A 24,238-nucleotide genomic window follows, 5' to 3' on the forward strand; every position below is an offset into this window, starting at 1 on the left:
TAAGATTTCCCTTTGCAAAAATGGGGTTTTTTAATTATTAAGGAATATAATTTTTCACTCCATAATTTCCACGCGGCGTAATTTTCACATGCCATAATTCCACGCTTTGTAATTTCCACGCGTTGTATTTCTACGCGTTGAAATTTCTACGCACCGTAATTTTCACGCGCCATAATTCCACGCTCCGTAATTTCCATGCGCTGTATTTCCATGCGCTGTATTTCCACGCGTTGTAATTCCCACGCGTCCTATATCCACGCGCCGAAATTTCTACGCGCCATAACTCCACACTCCATAATTTCCAAGCAATTTATATTAAGGAACATAGGTACATTTTTTTAGGCTCGAAGCTGTCGCTCTCGCGCCTACGTATGCATAATTCTCGCGCTCTGATTGGTCCGTGTTTTTCCTTAATAATTCAAAAACGAAGCTTCAAACTCTATTTTGGCAAAGGGAAATCTCATTCAGAATGACATCACCTACCTCCCATTTCAGGGACCTACACTAATTGGGAGACACTCTGTATAATTATACTAAGAACAAATTAATACAAATACTGTTCTCAAACTCGTTTGCTTGAAAAATTAATTCGTGTTTGAAATTCACATGTGTTTTTTTCACTGCATTTATTATATGTTTAATCAAATAGATTCACATTCACTTTAACACAAATGGCTTCTGAATTAAATAAATAAAACTGGTTAATTAATTAATTCTATGCTGTGTTACTTATAATACTAAAGTGTGAAAAACTTGTAATTGCATTGTTGGCGGAATGATTAAGAGTGTCTATAAGAAAATTATCCACAACTATAAAATGAAATAGAACTAGCACTGAGATAATGTTACTAACCATTTGTGGTTAATTTAAATGACGTATTGAAAGGTGTTAAATTTCTGACCTATTATACACAGGTATAATAACAGTGGATATTCGTTAAATGCAAGCATATCTTGAAATCTCAAAAATATTTGCCTCGCGTTGCTCTGCTCCGCCAAGCATAGTCTATCTAATTCTCTTCTACAATATGTTACGGACGCAGATGGAATCGTATTATTGGAAAATATTGTTTAACATCGCTAGAGCGAGCATTTTGGAGTTCAACCGACGATGACAGCAGTAAAGCCCTGGCTTAGCCATTGTTCTTTTTAGTACGATGGACAGTTACCATGAACATGAATTGTGAAATACGGTGCTTCGCGTGAATAGTATTTCGCGGTTTTCACTGTATTTGTTAACTCGTCAATATACATATAATGTTTTCTCCATTAAATTAATTACTCTACGCGTTTTTATTACTAAAAGTAATTATTAAACTGCTGCTGTTTATTTATAGTCATATTTTTATTTATATATTTATTTAAAGTCATATTTTTATTTAAATATTTATTTATAGTCACAAAACAAAAATTTCAGTTCTCATGATCACAGTGTAGTGATTGATTTGTGCTTTAAAATGAAACCTTCATAAAAAGTTCTTTTAAACAAAGTAAAAAAGTGTATAGATTTTTGATAATTTGCTTGTGAAATGTCTTAAACGTACGAAACTCTCATTTAGACTTATTGAAAAATTTCTTGACTATGTAAATTGAAATTGGACTTACACTTGACATTGAAATGTATTAAAAATTCGAATAAGATTTATCACATGTGAACTGTAAATGCGTCACAAGTCAGAGACTCGTCAAAGTTCATGAAGGAATTAAAGCTGAACAGCAATTATCTAACAAAGGAAAATGTTGTTCAGAATAACGTCTCAAGATACATATTTAGTATGTTGTCAATATTATAAGGTGACATATAAAATTTCTTATATAACTGTCAATAAAATTTTAATAAATTACAAATTTTCAAATTTAAATCTTGAAAATACACAATAAAAATGCAATTAAAATGCACTCAATTTGTTACTTTCATTTAACCAGTACAAAATTTGAATTAAAGCAAGTAAAATAGATTTTTGTAGGTGATTGATTCGTATTATCGTAAACGTGCACTATTAAATTAAAGAAACAGTTCAGCTAATTTTTATGACAACCACAAACTTTCAATACGTATCTTATGATTTTGCGCGGAAAGTATACAGAATGAAGTGGAATTTTCAACGTAATCAATATGTTGGCTTATTTAGTATCAAATAAATCTTTGCTCTGACGACTATGAACTTCTGACACGCACCTCACGATTTATCGCTGAAAAATGATTGATTTTCGATCTTCGTTACGTGCTGCACAATCACGATTAGGGGTGGTCATTCCCGTCGCTATCGAATTCTGTTTGCCTTTCCTTCGTTCTTTTTTCTACTGCTTTTGTTGAGTCGAAATATCATGACGTAATAAAAATAGGATTTTAGGAGATTGTTGTGTTCTGTAGAATTCAGGGTTATTATATTAAATAAGCTGTTATATCCTCACCGGAATAGCAGGTAGAAAAACAACCGTGAAGAAAAAATTGGGTCCTAGTCCCGATTGAAGGAGGTGCGAAGGAAACCAACTTGATTTTCACAGATTTAATATTTAGCGAACTAACTGCAGTGGAGTGCTTAACGAGGAGAGTGTCGCCTCTTTGATTCAGTCTTGATAAGGAAAACATCAGGGTTAAAAGTCCTAGCTTGAAGGGGCGGAAGATTCCTGGTAGGTAAACGGGAAAGGATAGTCGGAGTGTGGGAATGGAATTGTGCTGTTTTTGCATATTCTTATTGTTATACAGGGTGTTCGGCTACTGGTGGGCATAATTTTAGGGGGTGGTAGCTGGAGTGATTCTGAACAACTTTTTCCTTTACCAAAATGCTGGTTAAAGCTTATTTTTTGAATTATTAATGAAAAACATTGACTAATGAGAGCGCGTATAGACCGGTCGCGCGACAGCGTGAGCGACAGCTTCGAATATGAGGGCCGCTCGTCGTCGTGAACAAATGTATCGATACTGTCGGTATAACGTCGGTATAACAGGAAGCTATTAGGTAAAAGTTAAATCAAATAATGAATTAACAAGTTAAGAATAATATTAAATTCTTCGTAATTCGTGAATGAGAAATAAACCAATTAGTTGTTGTTTACAACAACTAGACGAAGTATATTGTATTTATTTTATGCCTTCAAAGAGGAAAAAGAATAAATTCAGGAAAATTAATTTTGTCAACTATTCTAATGAAGCAAACGAATAAATTCACGTTTCAAAACGAATGAGTACCTTGCCTATGAAATGAGATCAAACTGGAATAGAATATCTAATGCAGTACCTTATTGAAGTGAAATAAATCTATTGCTGCGCACGTTTAATTTTAAAAATACAAAAGTAATTTAAATAACACTTACTCATTGATTCATGAAAAAACTAGCTTCGATAAAAAATATTTGTGTCACCTGGTAGATCCACCGATCAGAGCATCAACAGCTGATGTCCTGGAAGGGTCAATGAATTCTCAATTTATTTCACTGTCTTTTTCTAATAATTGCACAACATAAGCACGACCGGTAAACGGACCGAATGAAAACGCGTGAACGATTATTCATAGATATGTATGTTTAACGATATGCTATATTCCCATTATAAAGTATCCGAATTGAGGAATCGAAATTATATTACATATTTTATTAGAAGACATTGTTAGAATGGCTACGGATCGCGGTTTCGTTCTCGATCGCGAGGCATATGTCGTGAACGGTTGCCATGCAACGATGATCTGTTGAACGACTGCGGCGTCGATCGACATTCATCGTTTATTGTCGAAAGAAACGCGTCGAAATAAAATGTATCGTTGTTTTTAACCGAAAATTCTGTTTTCTTGCTTTCAAGATAATATAGTTTAAATTATTTATGAATATTCGTTCACGTGTTTTCATTCGTCCTATTTACATGTCGGACTAACACTGAAAATTAGTGAAAATTAGTAAAAAGTGACAGAGAAAGGTGATAATGAAAACTAATAATGAAAGATGAAAGTGATAGGTGACAATGAAGTTTCTTGAGAGTTTTTTTAGAGTTTCTATGTGGTGATTGATTTATATTAACAGTAAGGACCGGTGGATCGGACCGGTGACAGAGACGCATTTTCATTGTGATTATTTGCGGTTTAATGAGTGAGCTACATTTGAATTTGTTAATTATACAATTCACATTTTTATTTGTCGAATAGAAAAGTTATTCAATTTTTTAAAAATGAGAATTTGTTCTTTTTCATCATTACAATATCTAACGAAAATAATTTTCCATATTTTATCTATTATTTCTTTGCGATAACGAATAAACGTATTGAACAAATTCGATTTATTTTGATTACGTGAGTAGAGACTAATTTTGTTATTTCTTATTCATGAATGAATGATAATTCAACAATAATCCAGATTTTTTTATTCATTATTCAATGTAACTTTCATCTAACAGCTTTCTATTATACCGACGTTATACCGACAGTATCGATACATTTGTTCACGACGACGATCGGCCGTCATATTCGAAGCTGTCGCTCACGCTGACGCGCGCCTGGTGTATGCGCGCTCTCATTGGTCAGTGTTTTTTGCTAATAACTCGAAAATGGAGCCTCAACCAATATTTTGGCAAAGGAAAAAGTTGTTCAGAATCGCCCCACCTACCACCCCTTTTCGGGTCCTACACTAATTGCGGGACACCCTGTATATATATACAGGGTGTCCGCGCCAAAGTGTTACACCTTAATATCTCATGAACTATTGATGTCACGAAAAAGTGCTTATATGGAAATTGCAGGGTAAAAGAGGCCCTATGTTTTGGCAGAAGCAAAATTTTTTTATTGTTATTAATGTAAAAGATATGATGGTGAAGTTTCATTTTTTTAAATGGAACTATAATTTTTTTCTCGATCAGGCGATAGTGCTTTTCAAGACGAATTCATCAAGGTTTTATGTACTTACCCGATTTTTATTAGTTTTCGAGATATAACGCTTAGAAATTTACTGATTTTCAGCAGTGACATCTCGGTTTGACGAGTAAGTCATAAAAACGTTCTTATTGTTACGGTAAGTGCCGCTGGTTTGACTCTGCCTGCCGAAACAGATAGGCGGGGTGTATGGTCAAAATGGCAGGTCCGAAGAGTAAGAAACGTGAAAAGTATTGTCCATTACGGTTTAAGTTTTCCGTATCAAACATGATATTAATTGTAATTTGGAAGGTTGGGACATTTATTTAAATGTTTCAGTACAAGGTAGGTATAAAGACAATTTAACAAAAAATAATATGCAAAAAATTTATTCCACATGCTTTCCGCTATTTGAAATACAAGTTTGTATACGTTTTACAAATTCGTTCTCGACGTTTTCCATAATTTCGCACGGGATATTTACGCATGCATTGTGTATTCTATTTTTCAAGTCAGTTATATTGTTAAATTGTCTTTATACCTACCTTGTACTGAAACATTTAAATAAATGTCCCAATCTTCCAAATTACAATTAATATCATCTTCAATACGGGAAACTTAAACCGTAATGGACAATACTTTTCACGTTTCTTACTCTTCGGACCTGCCATTTTGACCATACACCCCGCCTATCTGTTTCGGCAGGCAGAGTCAAACCAGCGGCACTTACCGTAACAATAAGAACGTTTTTATGACTTACTCGTCAAACCGAGATGTCACTGCTGAAAATCAGTAAATTTCTAAGCGTTATATCTCGAAAACTAATAAAAATCGGGTAAGTACATAAAACCTTGATGAATTCGTCTTGAAAAGCACTATCGCCTGATCGAGAAAAAAATATAGTTCCATTTAAAAAAACGAAACTTCACCATCATATCTTTTACATTAATAACAATAAAAAAATTTTGCTTCTGCCAAAACATAGGGCCTCTTTTACCCTGCAATTTCCATATAAGCACTTTTTCGTGACATCAATAGTTCATGAGATATTAAGGTGTAACACTTTGGCGCGGACACCCTGTATATATGTGCGTAATAATAATAATAATCCTTAGACAAATAGTCCTTAAGCAACTAGATCAAACGTCGTCGCACGACGTCACACTAGTATTTTGGAAAATGCAGGGGTATATATTAGGTTGGAAACTATGAAACGGGCGTTTTTTGTTTAGTCTGTGTTCTTTGAATTGTTTATTAACTCTAAAAATAAAGATTTTTTCCAAAAAGGCATATATGATTTGCCCAATCGTTGGCAAAAAGTCGTAGATGCCAATGGAAATTATTTCAATTGAATATAATAAATAATGTGAAAAGTTGCGCTTTTCGTTTTTTATTTTCATTCAACGCCCGTTTCATAGTTTCCAACCTAATACAAGGGGAAGTCACAAAGAAAAGGGGAGTGAAACATTAGAAAAAGTGCATTGAAGTCCCAGAGAGGTTATTTAGAAAAATATGGTATATTTTACATTTCTGTAATTAGAAGAAATGCTCCATTTCTCAAATGCCTCTTTACTTTTTGACTTCATCTCGTATATTTGGAAGAGTGGTGAAAGGAGTTGGAATTTGTAAGGACGCAGTTCAAAAATGACATAGAGGACAAGGTTGAAAATGATGTACTGACTATTGACACTGTGAATCGGAGTTAAGGATGAGGTTATCGGAGGTATTGAATAGTTGGATAGGATGTCTATGTGAATAGGATATCTAGTTTAGGTTGGCATACAACCAGCTTAAACGGATTTAACCTGTGAGAGAAATTGGGAGAAAATGTACACATGAGATGTTTTTCTAAAGCGGTACAAATCTAATTTTGGAAAATACAAGTTAATAACAGTTTCGTTTCGGTGTAGATGTCTTCTTTCATATTTATAATAACATAATCTATGGTGTACAATGTCACTATAAGTATAGTAATATCATAAATTAGTCTCAAGAAGTTTAATCGTAAACTGTTCTTGCAAGAATATTTTTCTTCAAAGTGGTACGAGTCCAGTCGTAGTAATCAGTGATTAAACAACTATCGAATCGCATTAATTATATTAATTACTACAACGTTAGATGCACAGTAGTTTTCAACTAATAATTTTAGTGTGTGTATTTAATCTTTTAAAGCGCTCATGTGGCTACTAACACGTATACATGTCAATAAAATACGTACACAAAAACATATGTCAATACGTGTGTATACATATAGTTTTCACGTAATTTTATATTTGCTTAAAAATGTAATTTATTAAGGAAAAAAACAAACCCAATGCTTAGAAATAAAATGAAATATATTGTACAGATTCATCAAAATTTGCATTTAAGGGGTAACGCCACTCTAGAAGTCAGAGAAAAACGTGATTTTCGGAAATTTTTAAAGTAATAATCGTACAAGTTATAAGGTCAGAATAAAAAAGGCTTTATTAGATATGTTTTGAAGATGGTTTGTAAATTTTTATAAACAATTTGCACTAAAAATGGCGACTGTAGGTGCTGGCAAGCAAAACACTATTTCTTTGAAAGGGCTACATGGCCGGACTGTTTTTTCATTAACGCATGGTCGTAAGACTAAAAATCAAATAGTTTCTCATTTTATATACCAAAATCTATGGAACATCGTACGGAAATTAAAAAATATTAATAATTGTTAATTTGGTGTAGATATGAACAAAAAGTTTCGAAAAACGACAGAAAATTCAGCAGTAAATTGTTAATAAAAAGTTAAGTAGTTAATTAATCAGAAAACCCGTACGATGTTCACTGCGTTATATTACACTGTACAACAGCCAACTGATTTCGTAACGGCTACTATGAAATTCTTATAGATTTTTGCGAGCTGAATACGAATCTGAAATCCGTTTTTCTCTAGGACATACAGTTTTTCAGAAAATTAATTTAAAAAGAATTGCAAATTTTCAACTTTGGAAACTTTTTGTGCTATTACCGTAGCAGCTATTCAGTGGCTTTTTACACGAGAAGAATCTGTGAATTTTCCTGAATAAAACTATATAAATTGGTATTACATTGTAAATATTTAAATATGTTTAAATGATGATCAAAGTAAGAAAGACACCAAAAACACACCAATTGTTCCTGATATTTTTCAATTTATTTAAAAAACTATGGGTCTAGGCGAAAATCTAATCGCTATAATCGAAAAACATCTTCTTTGGATATTTGTTGGGTGATAGTTTATTAATAATCAGTTAGCGTTCCGGCGCGGGAAGCAAATTCGGCTTCCTCGCAACGAAGGGTAATCCATTCAACGCGACATAACACGCCATATCGTACCCGGACCACATCCTTCTATCGCCTTAGAAGAGTGAGATTATGACGCACGCTTCGCCACACTCCCACTGGGACTTTTTTAACCTTACTTTTAATTACTTTTTTAAGTAATTCGTATAATCGCGCTATTATTATACTGACTTTATATTAAAGAAACATTAACGCCTAAAGTTACTAGAGAAATAACAACATATACTTATAACATAATATAAAAATAAAAACATGCAAACAATATATAATAAGGGTATCAATGAGCTTGAGCATAAATGGAGAGTATTCTCAAAATCGACCTGAGAGAGACAAGCGAATGAATGAATCTCTGTTTAAGTCATACTGCATTCGCCTAGCCGTTGATATTTTCGCCTGAAGGAAAAGGAAATTTACTATGCTTTATTAGTATTTTCCTTAATGCTGTGAAAATAACGGGAATTTTCGCAGAAATGTAACATCACGATATTTTTCTTGCTCGTTATGATAAGGGAAATACAAAATATACGAGGGTCATTCAATAAGTAAAGAGACAAATTCTATAATTTTAAAACTATTCAATGAATGTGTACAATCTTTTCAGGAGTGTTAGTTGGCAACCTTGGGATATGCTCTGATCAGCTGTTTCATCATTTTATGTCAACATAACCTCAAAATTTTCAATTCACCATGCAAGTCCACTAGAAGATTGCACCTTAGAAGAGCAGCGCTCAGTCATTAGATTTTTAGTCCAGCTGACCCGTGATAAGCTTCAAGAATTGGGTTGGGAGATCTTACCTCATCCTGCCTACAGTCCCAACCTCGCCCCATCTGATTTTTACCTGTTTGAACCACTCAAAGACGCCCTACGTGAAAAAAGATTTGCTAACAATGAAGTTAAGGAAGCGGTGCAAAAGTGGCTTCGGGGTAAATCGAAAGAATTCTTCGCCAAGGGAATTGGGAAGCTGCAAGGAAGATGGGACAAGTGCATAATTGTGCGGGGAGATTATGTTGAAAAATAGCCTTAATTTTGAAAGATTGAAATAAACCGTTTTTGAGTTATAGCCATTTGTCTCTTTACTTATTGAATGACCCTCGTATGTACATTTAGAAGAGTGACATCAGCGTTCTGCGTAACTACGTGCATGGCATTAATATTAGCTTCTCAAGTTCTCAACAGTATACACGAAATGTCTGATTTGCAGTCAAACGCGCAGTTAATGATTTATATGTCAATGTGTTGCACTTTAGAATTTAAATGGTAACTACCTTTAATTGTTAATATATTTTAAACAGTTAGCCGTTAGTGCGTACAAATGTTCAGTTGGATGTTCTATATAAGGTAGCAAAATTTCATAAGTTAGCGTAACGCTTTAAGAGTTCTCCTCACAGTGTTGTTAACTTTTTGATATTTTCGGTTCAAATTTATAAAAATTTGCGTATTCTTAGCAGCTTCTCCTCTAATCTCAGTCTTTTTTCCGATTTTGATCAGTTTGACTTGGTACGTCACTCTACTGGACTATTAAATCAAACTCTACCTGTCTATTACAATTGTGATTAAAAAATGGGCATATTTTCTAAGTTTTACAACTTATTACATTTATATCCTTTGATGCTACAAATAAAATTTGGACACCATAAAGTGATAAAAAATAATATAGTGCCACCTCACTTTAAAAATATTATAATCCAGCCACTGTGTAATGAAGTTGCAAAAGTTAATTCGACCAACTTAAGGCAGAAACTTTTTTCAGACAGGAAATTTATTTCCCAAAATGGAAGAAAATCATATATCAGGAGAATAACTGTTGTTACGTTCCGAACAGGAATATTTTTCAAAATTTCCTTTGTAGTTTTGACCGACCGGATGTGTATCGATAATGCATATTGCATTCTGGGAACACCCTGATCGAACGCAGTAACGGTCTTTTATGTTATTAGATAGACTATCTTCTGGCGACTAAACTAAGATTGTTAATATAACACATTCCTTCCTTAAAATCAACGTGGTCCCACGGCCAAAATCTTAGATTATTTCATTTCTCCGAACCGCCGAATATAAATGGAAATCACACTCGTGTGGTCCGATAACGCCAAGCGTTCTAGAATGTTCCACAAGGGCCCACGACGCAATATAAAATTGTAATAGAAATTGTCTTTGTAACACTACAATATTATATAAATTGGCCATAGTATTTCATTATACCGTTATTATAAATACGCATACGTCAATCAGTCCTACAATAGTTACAGTACCGAGCGCAATTTGACTTTAATAATTGTAAACCGAAATAGATAATGTTTCATTCTAAATTTTCATAATGTGTACAGATTAACATTTTATATTGTATTGGTTATGCATGTAAAATTATTCAATAGCTAATTAACAATCCATAGCTCAAGAGTAAAGGAAAGAACTATATGTATAGAAAGAGAGGAAGATAAAAGCTGGACAAGGGAGGAACACATGCACCCACCATCACCGCCTAATTAACGAATCACGGTCTCTTACGCATTGGCCTCGCAGCCTAATTCGTTAGGCGCATATCAATGCAACATAAACAATTTCGGACTAGGCCCACTCTGGTCTTCTCCGAGAGGTGCAAGTTGCGATACTCTTCGGTGTATAATCGCGAGGTGTGTGTCGAGGGTCCGTGAAGTGGTTTAGAGACGAGTTTGTTCTTGAATTTGTTAAAGTGCAAAATTCAGGCAAAGACTCTATCTTCACATAAAGCTTTCGCGTTAAATAATCACGTTAATAATTACGTTAAATTTTCAATTCAATATATTATTTTATTTTTCTATTCAATTATATTCAAGTTTATTCTTTTTAATTTTTAAAGTATAATTTTATTTTATATTTTATTTGAATTCAACAATTGGTCATTTTCAAAATTCTCATTGGTGGAGCGCTTACATGTGTGTGTGTTCTTCCTCCAGGAACCAGACGCAGTTGGTATTTCACATTTTACAAAAGGGAGTTGTTAATTCTAAATTCATTCAAGTACACATATTTGAGTGAGTTGTTTCCTTTATTTTTCCAGCTATTTTATGAATTCTTCAGCAAGTAAATCAGTAGTTAATTATTTAACTTTGGGATTTCCCTCACTGGATTATAATTTTATTTTGTATTTAAGTAATTGCTTCTCCTTCAAATCCTCGAATTGCGCGTCTCGGATATTTACAATATTTTTGTTCAATTCATTGTAATTCACATTATATCATATACGCTACCATTCTAACCATTTCATATTTTATTATACAAAATATAATCTTTTGTATTTTCTAATTATTTTGAATTACATTTCTTTAATTGCCTCCGTCATATCATCTAATCATCGCGATCTTGTGAAAGGGCCCGTGCGGTACTAGCGTGTCTCCGGATCCACAAAAATATTAAGTCCCGTAATAATTAATTTTGTTAGGGCAAACAAATCTTCGATGCTTTATACGCGCGCTTCCCGCACGTAACACTGTAGTATAAGCTAAGCCTATCGTTTGTGAAACGCGAATCGATAAAGACCGATGTCTCTAAAAATCTTGTCTACGATTCTTTGTCAGCTTGCTGATTTTTATATCAGGTATCAAAGAATCTTTTATTATATTTCATAGCCGATAGTTTTTACACGATTAATCCAGTTGTTTTGATTAGGATTTCGTAGTATGTGGTAATATAATTTTCTTCTTTCTTATTCTTCCTTCCTTTTCTTTCTAGGCCTTCATCTTTCTTATTTTTCTACTTCTGTGATGAAGCGCACAATATATCGCGTATCGATAACTTTTTTTAGTCTCGAACAACGATGTATCGTTGTTAGAATACTTACGAAATGCAATTGGCATTCATTTATTCTCTCTTTATTTGTTAACCCTTATCGGTCGCTAGCTTTTCATACGTGATTCTAATAACTAGGATATAGCCGGTTTCTGTAAATCTGCGAAAAATCTTCAGTGTTATAAGAATAACATTTCTGTTAGAAATTATTTAATTTTTGAAGGTGTATTACAAGTAAAATACACTAATACAATATACTAATTTAACGTATTATATTTTTTTGAAATAACCTGCAACATGAAGGAATGGTTTCATTGCTATCATCACCATCGAAATTTCTGCAATTTTCCTTATTCATTTTTGGGCACAATATATTAAAAATTGAATACAGAAGGCAATGATATATCAGTGGAGACGTCAGTTGCTGTTGTTTAACCCCTTGCCGTCCTTTGACAAGTCTCGTTTGTGACGCACTTAAAATTCAAGTGTAATAAATCTTACTCAAATTTTGAATATTCTTCAACATAAAATTTAGGTCCAACTATAACTTACATAATTAAGGATCGCTGAATGTAAAATACAATATTAATTTTCTTTGTTTGTTTTAACGTTATAGCTAAGAATAATAGTTTTGATTGACGCATCTGACAAATAAATTGTACGGCAAGGGGTTAACTCACAAGTCAATCGTGTCCGTATTTCACAGAGCGCGAATTTTGTCAGGTTCGCTTGTCACCTCCCGCGTGATGTGCGACCGCAGCGACAAAGTACTGTTGTCACGTAAGAGGTGACTTATGACCGGTAAGGTTTAATATGTTCCGTTTTGAATTTTATAAACATCATTCATAAACTGCTGATTTATATGTATTTCTGATTTGTTGAGAATTACGTAAGATTTTTTGAGCGCTCTTGTTTGTTATTTTTAAATTTGAATTAGATCGTCACGCAGTGGATAGTTCTAATTCTAGATTGTTCATTTTGTTCTCAGTTAACACGTGATCATTCTTTATGCTCGATACCTTTTTCAAGCTATACTTGAACCCGTGTAATGCAATGTATTCTTGTTTTTTCTTGTGTTTGTTTAATAAATTACTTATAATCAACATATTTAAAAAATTAAACTAATTCATAATAAAATATGTAAATACTAAATTTTCATCAGAAAAGAAGTAATTTTCGTTCCTCCAGACATGTTAATGTGGGATCCTGCTTTCTGCTCGAATATGTAATCATAATTTTTCAGGGTATTTTACACATAGGATAAAAAAGCAATCAAATATTCAGCAGGGGGATATGTTTTTGTAAAAAAATACGGTGCGTCTAAACTTTCGATATGCAGTATATGTCGCTCGTCTCATTCCCTATGTTAATTTTAATTTAACCCATGCTTTCCAAAATAGAAATATTATAATCTAAAAACTTTGTATGAAACTTATTGTAATCAAATATAAAAACTTATGAAGACATTATTTAACAATGCTTTAGTAACTAACTGACTCCGTATCTATAGTTTTAGTATGAATACTGAAAAAGCAAAAAGAAAGAAACTGAATGATCGTAGTAACAAATTGACTTTGACCATAGTAGAATACTTACACGAATTACGAAACTTTTGTATTCAAATACATGTATAACACATATATATATAAATACATTATTACTATTTAGCATTAATCTTGATAAAAAAAACACTGTAAACATGTAACTACATGAAATAAATATTCTGTAAATGTTTATGAGAGTAACGTGAAGGTGTGTTACTTTCATGACGCCATTACTTTTAATCTGCTCTGCTACTATTTGATATATTCTTTAATTTTGGAGTATGATATTTTCGAAAGAAATCTGAAATTTTTTACATATCATTGATATTTTTAAAATTGTACCCTAATGAATTTATCTAGGACGTTTGATTATACTGTTCCTATTTAGTTTGACTTTTTTAATGATCATGCATATGTATAATTGCAGGCTTACAATCAAAGCAGGATGCCCGATGAACCTTGAAAACTTCCCGATGGATACACAAAGATGCCCGCTACAATTTGGCAGCTGTACGTTCGCAACTTGAAAGTACTTATAATTAGTGAGCATAATTTTAAATAGTAGTTAAAAATTTCTGTTTTATCTTTCGCATATAAAACATAAGTTCTTTTCATCCATTTCATATTTATAATAGTTTGATAGCTTTAGTTTTCTACTACTGCATCAGGTTGTCAAATTTTAAATAATCACCAATTCGGGATATTCACTGTTATATTTAAATTTTGCATAAATTAACATTTTATGAATGAGTGACTCGATATTTCTATTAATTGCTACAAAGGTCACATACAAATTATTTACATTACCATTAATACAGATCCGATTTTAACATAACTGTGCTAGATTTTAATGTTCTGCACAGGGTGTTCCACATAACCTAATCATTTTGAATATCTTGATTATTTTTTATGATAGTGAAAAATGTCATAAGGAAACATCGTTTTGTTCAAAGCAGCAAATTTTATGATGAGTACAAAATTTTTGTCAAGGTAATTTTTTACGAGACGTCAAGAATCAAAGTTTTCTCAAGTGGGACAACATAATTTTGCCACCAATACATCATTTATGAACATAAATGTGAAGACCACTTATCTTTAATTTGAAACTACAATAGTAAAATAAAAAAAAGGTAAGAAATGATGCAGAAACTACTTTATGTCTCTTTATTTCACAAATATTAGCATACGTTCTGACAGAAGTTCCTTAATAAATTCTGTAATGTAAAATTTGAAATCAGAGATTCGCCATTTTGATGAGTTTCATAAATCCGATGTTAAAGAAAATAAACGTGGCAAATATGAAACTGGTTTTGTGTTTTCATGGCAAAGATATTTAATGGTCACATTTAAATGCGATGCCCTGTATAAACAATTGCGGACACGTGATTAAATAATTTTTGTATTTTTGTTAAGTACCAATTACAGCGTGTCGCAAAAGAATACCCTTTGTTTTGTTTATTGTGTTTTACTTGAAATGGAAAATATACTTGAGACAATGATGGTGACCTAATATTTTTGGGACAGACTGTATGGCTTCCTCGATTTTTGCTTATCTGTCTCTTCCTGAGTTGCCTATCCTGTTTCCCCTTGACTTTTGACTCTGTTTGCTGTTCTTCTCCTTCACCTAGCATATTCATCATACGTTCTTCTTTTGTCTTTTGGCTTCCTTTTTTTCTACCTCCCTTATTCATGTTTCATCTTCTCTCGATCCATCGAACAATCTTTTTACGCTTCCCTGCTTTTTCTATCTCCCTACGTCTTATCACCATGTGCTGCAGGGTTCCCTTTCCATGTTGCACAGCATATTTTCGTCTGTTCATTATCCTGTTATTTTCTGTTCAGTTCTTCGCAACTGCAATAATCTTCTGATCTACAATAATCTTCTGTCCATTCCTTTCCTTATCAAGTATTTACTTATTCGTATAAGTAGCCTTATTCCGTACATTAAATCTTGTTTCATATATTCTGCTAACACTGGTTTTCTATTTATTCATGGTGTCTCAAGAAGTACAATGAATATTGTATTGACCGTATGAACTATTTGGTATATTTCTATAAATATTTTTCCAATTATCAAAATATGTTGTTATATATATATGTATATTTAAAGTACAGAAGTCCTCAGATTTGACCCCTTTATATTTCTGTTTGTAAATCTGAATGAAAAGCAATGTTTACAAAGTAGGAGTAAACACACGAGATGAACTAGTCAATTCGCATCATGAATTGTGTTTTCCTTATAAAAGAATGCAAAGACGATTTCAGATCTATAAATACGCGCGAGGAGAGTTAAAAAATGTATTGAAGTTGGAGTATCTATATTAGATTAGGATATTTGAACATCTTTTCTAAATTGTTGTAAGTTATTTGTTACGGTTTTCTACAACTTATATGTTAAGAAAACATAGTCAATAAATCTTCTTTTTTCTTTTCTAAAACTGTTTATGATTCATGTTTATAGGAACATTTTGAAACAGTCCATATTGTCATTTCGTAAAATTCGTATTTGTCGTGAGACACCCTGTTTATTTTGATTTACTACTTATACTACTATGCTTCGTCCTACCTTTTCCCTTCGACCGCTGCTAGTTTCTATGGTATTATTGTATGATTTGTAGACGTACGTGGGTAGACTGTTGAATTTATATGATTTGCGGTTTGGATTTGTTAAGATTTACTTGGTTTTTCAGATATGATACGAGAATTTGTAACTTACTGGCGCTCTCGTTTTGGTTTTATAGAGAATAAATTAATTTTAATTAAGGTAAAGGTACCAGTAGTTGACACTTCAAGGGATTTCTTGTCTATTTGTTCACATAGCTCAGATTAAGTTCACTTTACGGAAAATTTATGATTAGCAGTCGCTGCACAAACTATTCTTCTATTATATTACAACAAGTATTCATTACCGATGGTTGTAAATTTTTTTCTTTTTATCTTCTAAACGTAAAATTTAATTTAATAGTTGACACCCAGCAAAAATAGAAAATTTGCTAGTTGACATCGTTTTGTTTCAGTAGTTGACATAGGAAGAACATCCGATTAATGGACTAGTCTTGATAATGTGTGAATACAGAATTTTTTTAAACATTTAAAAAAAATCATTCTTGAGTAAGTTTACAAAAAAATATTTAATAATTAAGGGTTAATATTAAGAGTTAATAATAAATATTTAATATGAAGTGTTCGACCACTCCTCATGTCGGAGGTATCCTCATATCAGTTTTTTATTGCATTTTCTTCTGCATCAGTCAATACTCTAGCTGGGACCATGTTTCTTTCAATTGGATGTTTGCCTTCAACCTTGTATTTTAAACTTGCCCTCGCAACACTAAATTTCCTAGCTGCCGTTTTATACAGAGTTTTATGGAGCCAGACATCTACCACAGCCGCTTGCATAGTCTCTCCTGTATAATTTCTGAAGTTACCCTTCGTAGGAGGCATCTCGAAATTGAGAGAGGAACAAAATCAGTAGTTCACACGTAGTAATTTAATAGTTGACACCCCATGTCAACTACTGAATAATAGACCATTACAAGTTTCAGTAGTTGACACGGAGTGTATTTAGACAATTTAGCATTGTTTGTTGCCAGTTCTAAGAAGTAAACCTCTTTCTAAGTTTCAAACAACATAAAGGAATGCCTTTTTTACTCACAATGATTAAATAAATCAAACTTGCAATACTTACATTTTAACCAAATCCTTAGCGATTTATATAAGAAATCACTGATAAATCGTAAGAGCCGTTCCCAAGTTTGATTAATCAGTTGCTATTACATTTTTGAATGGCGGATATGCACAATAGTTCGTAGTTAAGCCACTGAAGCGTGACAGTATACAGATTAATAAGGTTTGATGTATTCCAACTTGTGGTTTCCTTATTTATTTACTTTTTTTGAAAAAGTGTTAAGTACCGATGCAGTGTCAACCATTGATTCTCTTACCTTAATAAAATTTATTTCAGCTGATTGAAATTTGCGCGTAATCTAATTCAAACTTAAAATAAATTGTACTTACCTACGAATTCTTTACTGTGATTAACACTTTTGTGTCTACAAACTTCAGCATTAAGTTCTGCGTAACTTATAACATAAATATACTATGGAAGATCATTAGAGCAAAGTTCCCTATTCGATATAATTACCCAAGTTTTAATCCCCCTGTATTTGAATATGTACGATTATTTGAAAAAATCGTAAAATTTGAAGAACCTTTTTCTTATAAAAGGAATCGTATCCGTTTTGCTTTCATTCACTGACAGCATACAGGAAGGGCTCCATCACATTTTAATGAGCAAGACTACTGCTTGGATTCGCTTCAACAGTAACAGGAATTTATTTTCGACTGATATTGTAAAGTCGTTACTATAACTATGTCATTACACATTATTGTTACTATAACATTGTCATTTATATAACACTGTCAAACAGTGTAAGGTCATCGACATAATCCTATCAGGTCATAGACTTAACGCTGTGAAGTAATTAACATAGCAGTGTCAAAATGATAAAGTCTGCTGCACCAGAAATGCGTAGTAGGTCATTCATATGGTCTATAGAAGTAAAACGCCGCTCTACAATCATTCCTTGATCGCTATAGCCTCGGCCACACCTCGGCTTACTCTAATGATTCCTCATTGCATCATATTATCGACCTATCTAATAATCGATCTTCTATTCGATAACCGATCACTGCTTACTTTTCAATATTCATGGGAATATAAAAAATATTATCGATGACTAAAAATGCTATCAAGTCATTGTTATACTGAAATATATCTAATATAGTTATTTATTTTTCTAATGCTTTAAGTAAGGAATATGTTAAACTGCTTGTTTGAAATATTTAATGAAGTAATCACGCTTTCCCTTATTTTATCAATCTTCTGATAGAATAACTAGAAAGATCCTATTCGAACCTAGATTCTTATATCTTTTAAATACAATTTTTATAGAAAAAGTTTGCGTCCATCTGGTATAAAGGACATTAAGTGCAACGGAGAAGAATGACACTCTCAGCATATGGTTTCGATTGCATTTTGAATAAGTATCCCAAGTTTCGCGGCAATCGGTTGCATAGTTATTTAGTAATTCTTCCTTGCAAGTAATCATGAGCTATGTCTTTGGTGATACTTAAAGGTTAGTGATATCCTCGAACAGAGTACGTGAATGAAGTTCTGTTTTACTGCTAAAAAAAAAACAGCATCAGAAACAGTGGAGATGCTTCAAATTACTTTCTGTGACAAAAATCGTCAGTTTCTTGCCTTTTCTCATCTCGAACGAACATCAAGAGGATACTCAGAGGTCACAATTACAAAATTGCAGGAAGACAAGCGGAATTCACAATTATTTATCAGAAAACAGTCGCAATTTGGAAAAGAAGATTTTATGAAGACATACGTGCAGAACGATTTTCAAGGCGATATGTTATAAACACCATAAACCCCTTTGTGTGCTTTAACGAGTCTCATTCGTGATACACTCACAGCTCAAGTGTGATTAAACCTTGCTCAAATTTTGAATACTTATCAACTTGAAATTTAGGTACAACTATAATTTGTATAGTCAAGGATCGTTGAATATAAAACGCTCATAACATTTTAATTTTCTTTGTTTGTTTTAATATTAGGTCGAGTCATAAGTAACTTCCGATGCAGCTAAATAGATTTTATTGTGTGTATGGTGAGATTATAAAGGTATAAGTCACCACGAGTTGTTGAAGTCAAATTTAACGATTACTGCGGATAAATATAATACATTCAGCAATTGCAAAGAGTGCAAGAGGAACTCCTAGAAAAGCGCCCTGCACTCGTCAATTGCAGAAATGTCATTCTTTTACACGACAACGCGCGACCGCATACAGCAATGGTGACTCAAGAAAAAATTCTTGAGCTTGGATGGTCTGTTTTACCACATCCACCTTACTCCTCAGATCTTGCCCTGACAGGCTACCACCTTTTCTGTTCCTTACAAAACTTTTTAAATGGAAAAACCTTCAATTCTAAAGAGCAAGTCAGGCAGGCTGTTGAAAGCTTCTTCCAGTCCAAACCAACCACATTTTACAAGGAAGGAGTTGATAAACTACCAGGAAAATGGGAGAAGGTTATAGAAAATAGTGGTGAATATATAATAAAATAATATAATTTTGTTGTTTAATGAGAACGAAATAAATGTCTGATAAAAAAACGGAAGTTACTTATGACTCGACCTAATATTATAACTGTGAATAGTTAGTGTTGACTGACGCATCTAGCAAATAAATTATACAGCAAGGGGTTAAATCCCCTGAACTCTCCGAATTTTATGAACGCACGTTGTATAATAACAACCCATCACAGTCTTTCGATTATGATAAACTTGGTCGTCTTTTAGCCACTAAATTTATTGCTCATATCGTTGTTCATTCCCGGATATGAGCAAGCTGAAGGCACGTGAGAAGTTGTATGGGATACCTGAAAAGTGTGTCTGTGTAAAGTGTTCTAGAACTTCCCTCTAGCTGCAAGTCATCTTACCGATAGGATCACTGAGACCATAAAGTTTTGATTGAAAGCTTATAATGAAAATCTTTCACAACCTGCAGCTAGGGGTACAACCTAGGCTTCCTTGCAGAAATTCTTCCACAGATTTCTCTTAGTAACTCACGCGAGTTTTTTTTATAGTTTCTAAGACTTGTAGTCGTTCGATGTCGATTCTGTGTTGATCTTGCTGGTCTTGGTTTCTTAAATTTTATGTTCCACCAGAGTATTTTAGGACAAGTTCCTCAGCTTGATTGAATAAGCTATTTGTAGGAACGGGAAATGGTGAAATGACTTAATACATTTTTGTAGAAAATAGCGAGCTACGAATAGTGTAATCAAAAATATATAAGTGTGTTCAACAAATCGAACTTAGCTTTTTTATTTTCTTTAAGTGGCTATGTAAAGAAAACTAACTTCCCAGATAATTTACTCGAAAACTTGAAATCGTTTGAAAACAAGATAATTTTCCCAAAATACACAATTATTTATACCCATAAGGTGCAATGAAGTGTACATAATGTACAAAAACATTAATTTAGAGTACAAAACATAAACATTTATGTAGCAAAACATATTGTCATATTTTTTAACAAATATACTGTGCTGTATATATGCAAAAGTTATATATATCAAAAATTTTAATTATTCCAGATGAATATTCTCACGTCTGTAGATAAATTGTTGAAAAATAATTAAAAGTGTGTATTTTAGGTTTGTAATGATTCAAAACACAAAAATCGAATTTCCAAAGTTAAAAATAACATCTTTAGGAATTAAAAGGTGGAAAAAAATATCGTTACGACAATTTAACTATTTTAGTTCGCAATTCTAAAATCTAAATGAAATATTAATATTCTACAAAGTTTAATTTCAGAGCCTCCATGTTAAGATGTATTTTGGTTGTAAATATAACATATGCACTATTTTGGACTGCACATAGAATTATGTTACAACTTTTTTTCATCGAATTATAAGTAGTGGTTCCCAAACTGTATAACATCCTAAAGAACCGTAACTGGGTTTCAAACACATCACAAAGAATTTTAATGTTCTAACAAAAAAGATGTTTAACCCATTTGAATTTAGAATTGAATCATTGATGTATTAATGCGACAATACGAAGAACTAATTGATAAATAAACCTATGTTTTAATTTTAGTCACCGTTGAAAGATTTTGATATATGAACATGAGCCAGTTATTATCCACAAGATAGTATTTTTGTTTGTGTTGCCTTGCTGAATCTTACTTGAATATTATCAAATATTTGTAATTTTCCTTCAATGTAATAAAAATGATCACGCTATTTTACATCTGCTTTAAAATTGAACACCGCAGTTTTCTATTTCTTGTGGTATAAAAATGTTCCAGAGGTAGAAACTCATCGAAGACTACTAGTATAGTATGAACATAGAGTTATGTTCACGAATAAATTGAAAAATCCACAAACAGTGGTATAAATCACTGTAAATAGGGCAGGACACTCATGCGTGATCACTACTAACGACACCAAGTAACGCAACACGATTTTATTATACAGAATGTCTCACAACTATTGTAGGTCCTGAAATGGGGGGTAGCTGAACTGATTCTGAATAAGATTTCCCTTTATAAAAATGGAGCTTGAAGCTTCATTTTTGAATTATTACGCAAAAACACACTCTCAGCCACTAGGCTCGAAGCTATCGCTCTCGCGTCTGCGCATGCGTAATCCTCGCGCTCTGATTGGTCCGTGTTTTTCCTTAATAATTCAAAAACAAAGCTTCAAACTCCATTTTTGTGAAGGGAAATCTTATGCAGAATCACATCAGCTACCCTCCATTTCAGGAACCTACACTAATTGTGAGACAACCTATATAAGCTTAACCCCTTAACTTGTAGGCTCGAGTTAATTCGAGCGCGCTAAACAGGCTAAACTGTGCACACTCGAGATAATTCGAGCGGCGTTTTTCGTTTTATTGATATTTATCATTTACATGGGATTGTAAGCTATAACACTTATTTATTCAAGAATAAAATATAGCCTTTTTCCATAGAACAAAAGCGCAGTATATAAAAATTGACTTTTCTGTTCGATTTCTTCAGAAAAAACTGTGCGTTAAGGGGTTAATAACAGATAAAGTCAATTATATCCAAATTAGTCATAGTTCTATTTATGACTGCCACTTTCTTGATTAACTCAAAGATATGATTCCATCGTTTTCGTTTTTATACACTCGTCGTTTATAAACTAAAAACTGAAAGAAGCAGTGTATGCTTGCAACAAAAAATGTTTTTGTTTGAAGGTTCAAAACAACATGTACATAAATGTATAAACGGCGTCCATTAAAAACAACTTGTCTATCTCAAAAACTGGTACCTTCACATCTAGTTTATTTTTACTGTACTTTTATAACTCCATTCTGGATAATTATTATTAATTAATTTTTGTACTGAAAGCATTATGCAAAGGTTCGAAGATAAAGAGATCATTAATTGACCAGTTTTTAGAAAACATAAAAAGAATAAGGTTTTTATAATTTGTGCACTTTTAATAAACTTTAGATGCGAAATTCAGCTGCTGCGATATCTGTCAGATAAATTTTAAAACAATTACATGCGAAGTTAGGTATGCTGACTAATAAAAAACATCTAAATTCATTAATATAAATAATATGCCATTATATTTCTGTTTCCATAAAGTTTTCGTTAAAAATAGCTGTACGGTTCAGGTAACATATGTTCAAGTTCATTTGGCGAATAAAATATTTCTTTTAGTGTACGAGATCAGCTACTAACGAACAGAGAGTCAATTACTATTTCTTTAATTTTTAAGAGCGGTCAACTTCTGTAGCATTTACCGAATTTCTAAACATACTTTTTAAATTTCTATAAATAACTTAACTTTTTTTAAAAAGTGTTCTTGTTGCATAATACAGAAGACTTACGAGGTGTGATCATTAAGTTCTGGGACTGGTCCCGTATATGCAGATAAAGTCACCTGTTTCAAATTTGGCTACTATCTCCTTCAAAGTACACCTTTTGGGCGGCCACGCACCGATTCCAGCGCCTCTGCCATTTTTGGAAAGCTTCCTAGAAGTCTTTTTGTCGAAGTGTGTCAAGCACTTGCTGCGATTAGCGTTGAATCTCATCCACCGTGTCAAATCGGCGCCCCCTGAGCTTTAATTTGATTTTGGGAAACAAAAAGAAATCACAGGGTTCCAAATATGGTGAATACGGAGGGTGAAGAAGGACGACCATGTTCCATTTTTTTTTTTATGTCCCTTTGTTTAGACTCTATCGTGATTTCGCAAAGGAGAGCGTGCATATTCTACCATAAACTTGTATAACACAGAATTCAATGAAGATAATGCTTCCAAACTTCGTGTCATATGTCTCGAAGATTGTTATTCATATGTCCTGCGAGTGCAAGTCAATCGTGTGATCCGTTTGGTCACAACAGACACAATCCCGGTACTTAATGATCGCACCTCGTAATATTTACATACATCAAATTTGATTATTTAATAACAGAGCAAGCGGTTACCATTATTAAGGTAGAAAATTTCTCATAACTGGTCAATTACTGATGCCATTACCTTAAATGTATTTAGTGAAATTTAAACCGAAAAAGTTCAGGAATCACTAATCTATAGAATATGTGATTATGCAAGTAATATTGCTAAAGAAGATATCCTGCATTCTAAAAAAGAAGTACTCTGTTGATTGCAGTCGGTTACACGAAGAGGGATGTGGTATACAAGTGGAACAGTGCGAGACAGGTAGCAATTGCTGAAGATATGAAATTATCTCAATTCGATTTAGTTGCCAACCCAACTGCCAATTATTCTGCGCCTCCAACATTCTCACACGGTAAGTAAAAGATACACTGTTTCAAATAATAAAGCTTATTATTTTAATCACATTTTTGCGTAATGAAACCAATTCTGAAACTTGTAGCATCCGTTAAGTTATGAAATCGATCGCTGGAAATAGTATCTTCGAAATTGTTTCGAAAGTTAAAATAATAGAAACATAAATTCAGTTATAGAGAACAAATTTGTATTTTGCAGAATTGGTAACTAAACAAAAATTCGATTAATACTTAATACATCTAGGTACCTTTATACTTCATAGGTATCAACCTAATACCTACAGTGATTTAAATTCAGTATTTGAAATACGTATCTCCAAGCATGTAATTAAATTTTGAATAAGCCCTTATTATTTTTAATTATTATCAAGTGGATAAATATTGATAGAATAATAGTTAGGAGAGAGCAGGGACA

General features: G+C 32.8%; 1 protein-coding gene across 15 annotated transcripts in view; it reads left to right on the forward strand.

Moving 5' to 3' along the window:
* Grd (GABA-gated ion channel) overlaps positions 1–24,238 on the forward strand; it is a 292,539-nt gene that overhangs the window by 227,564 nt on the left and 40,737 nt on the right. For all 15 annotated transcript variants that reach the window (XM_076529173.1, XM_076529182.1, XM_076529184.1 and 12 more), the window contains 2 exons: positions 13,882–13,964; positions 23,682–23,822. In XM_076529173.1, the coding sequence (XP_076385288.1) occupies positions 13,882–13,964; positions 23,682–23,822 (224 nt within the window). The remainder of the gene's footprint in view (positions 1–13,881; positions 13,965–23,681; positions 23,823–24,238) is intronic.

Source organism: Megachile rotundata, chromosome 2 (assembly GCF_050947335.1).
Source record: "Megachile rotundata isolate GNS110a chromosome 2, iyMegRotu1, whole genome shotgun sequence".
NCBI classification, from domain to species: domain Eukaryota; kingdom Metazoa; phylum Arthropoda; class Insecta; order Hymenoptera; family Megachilidae; genus Megachile; species Megachile rotundata.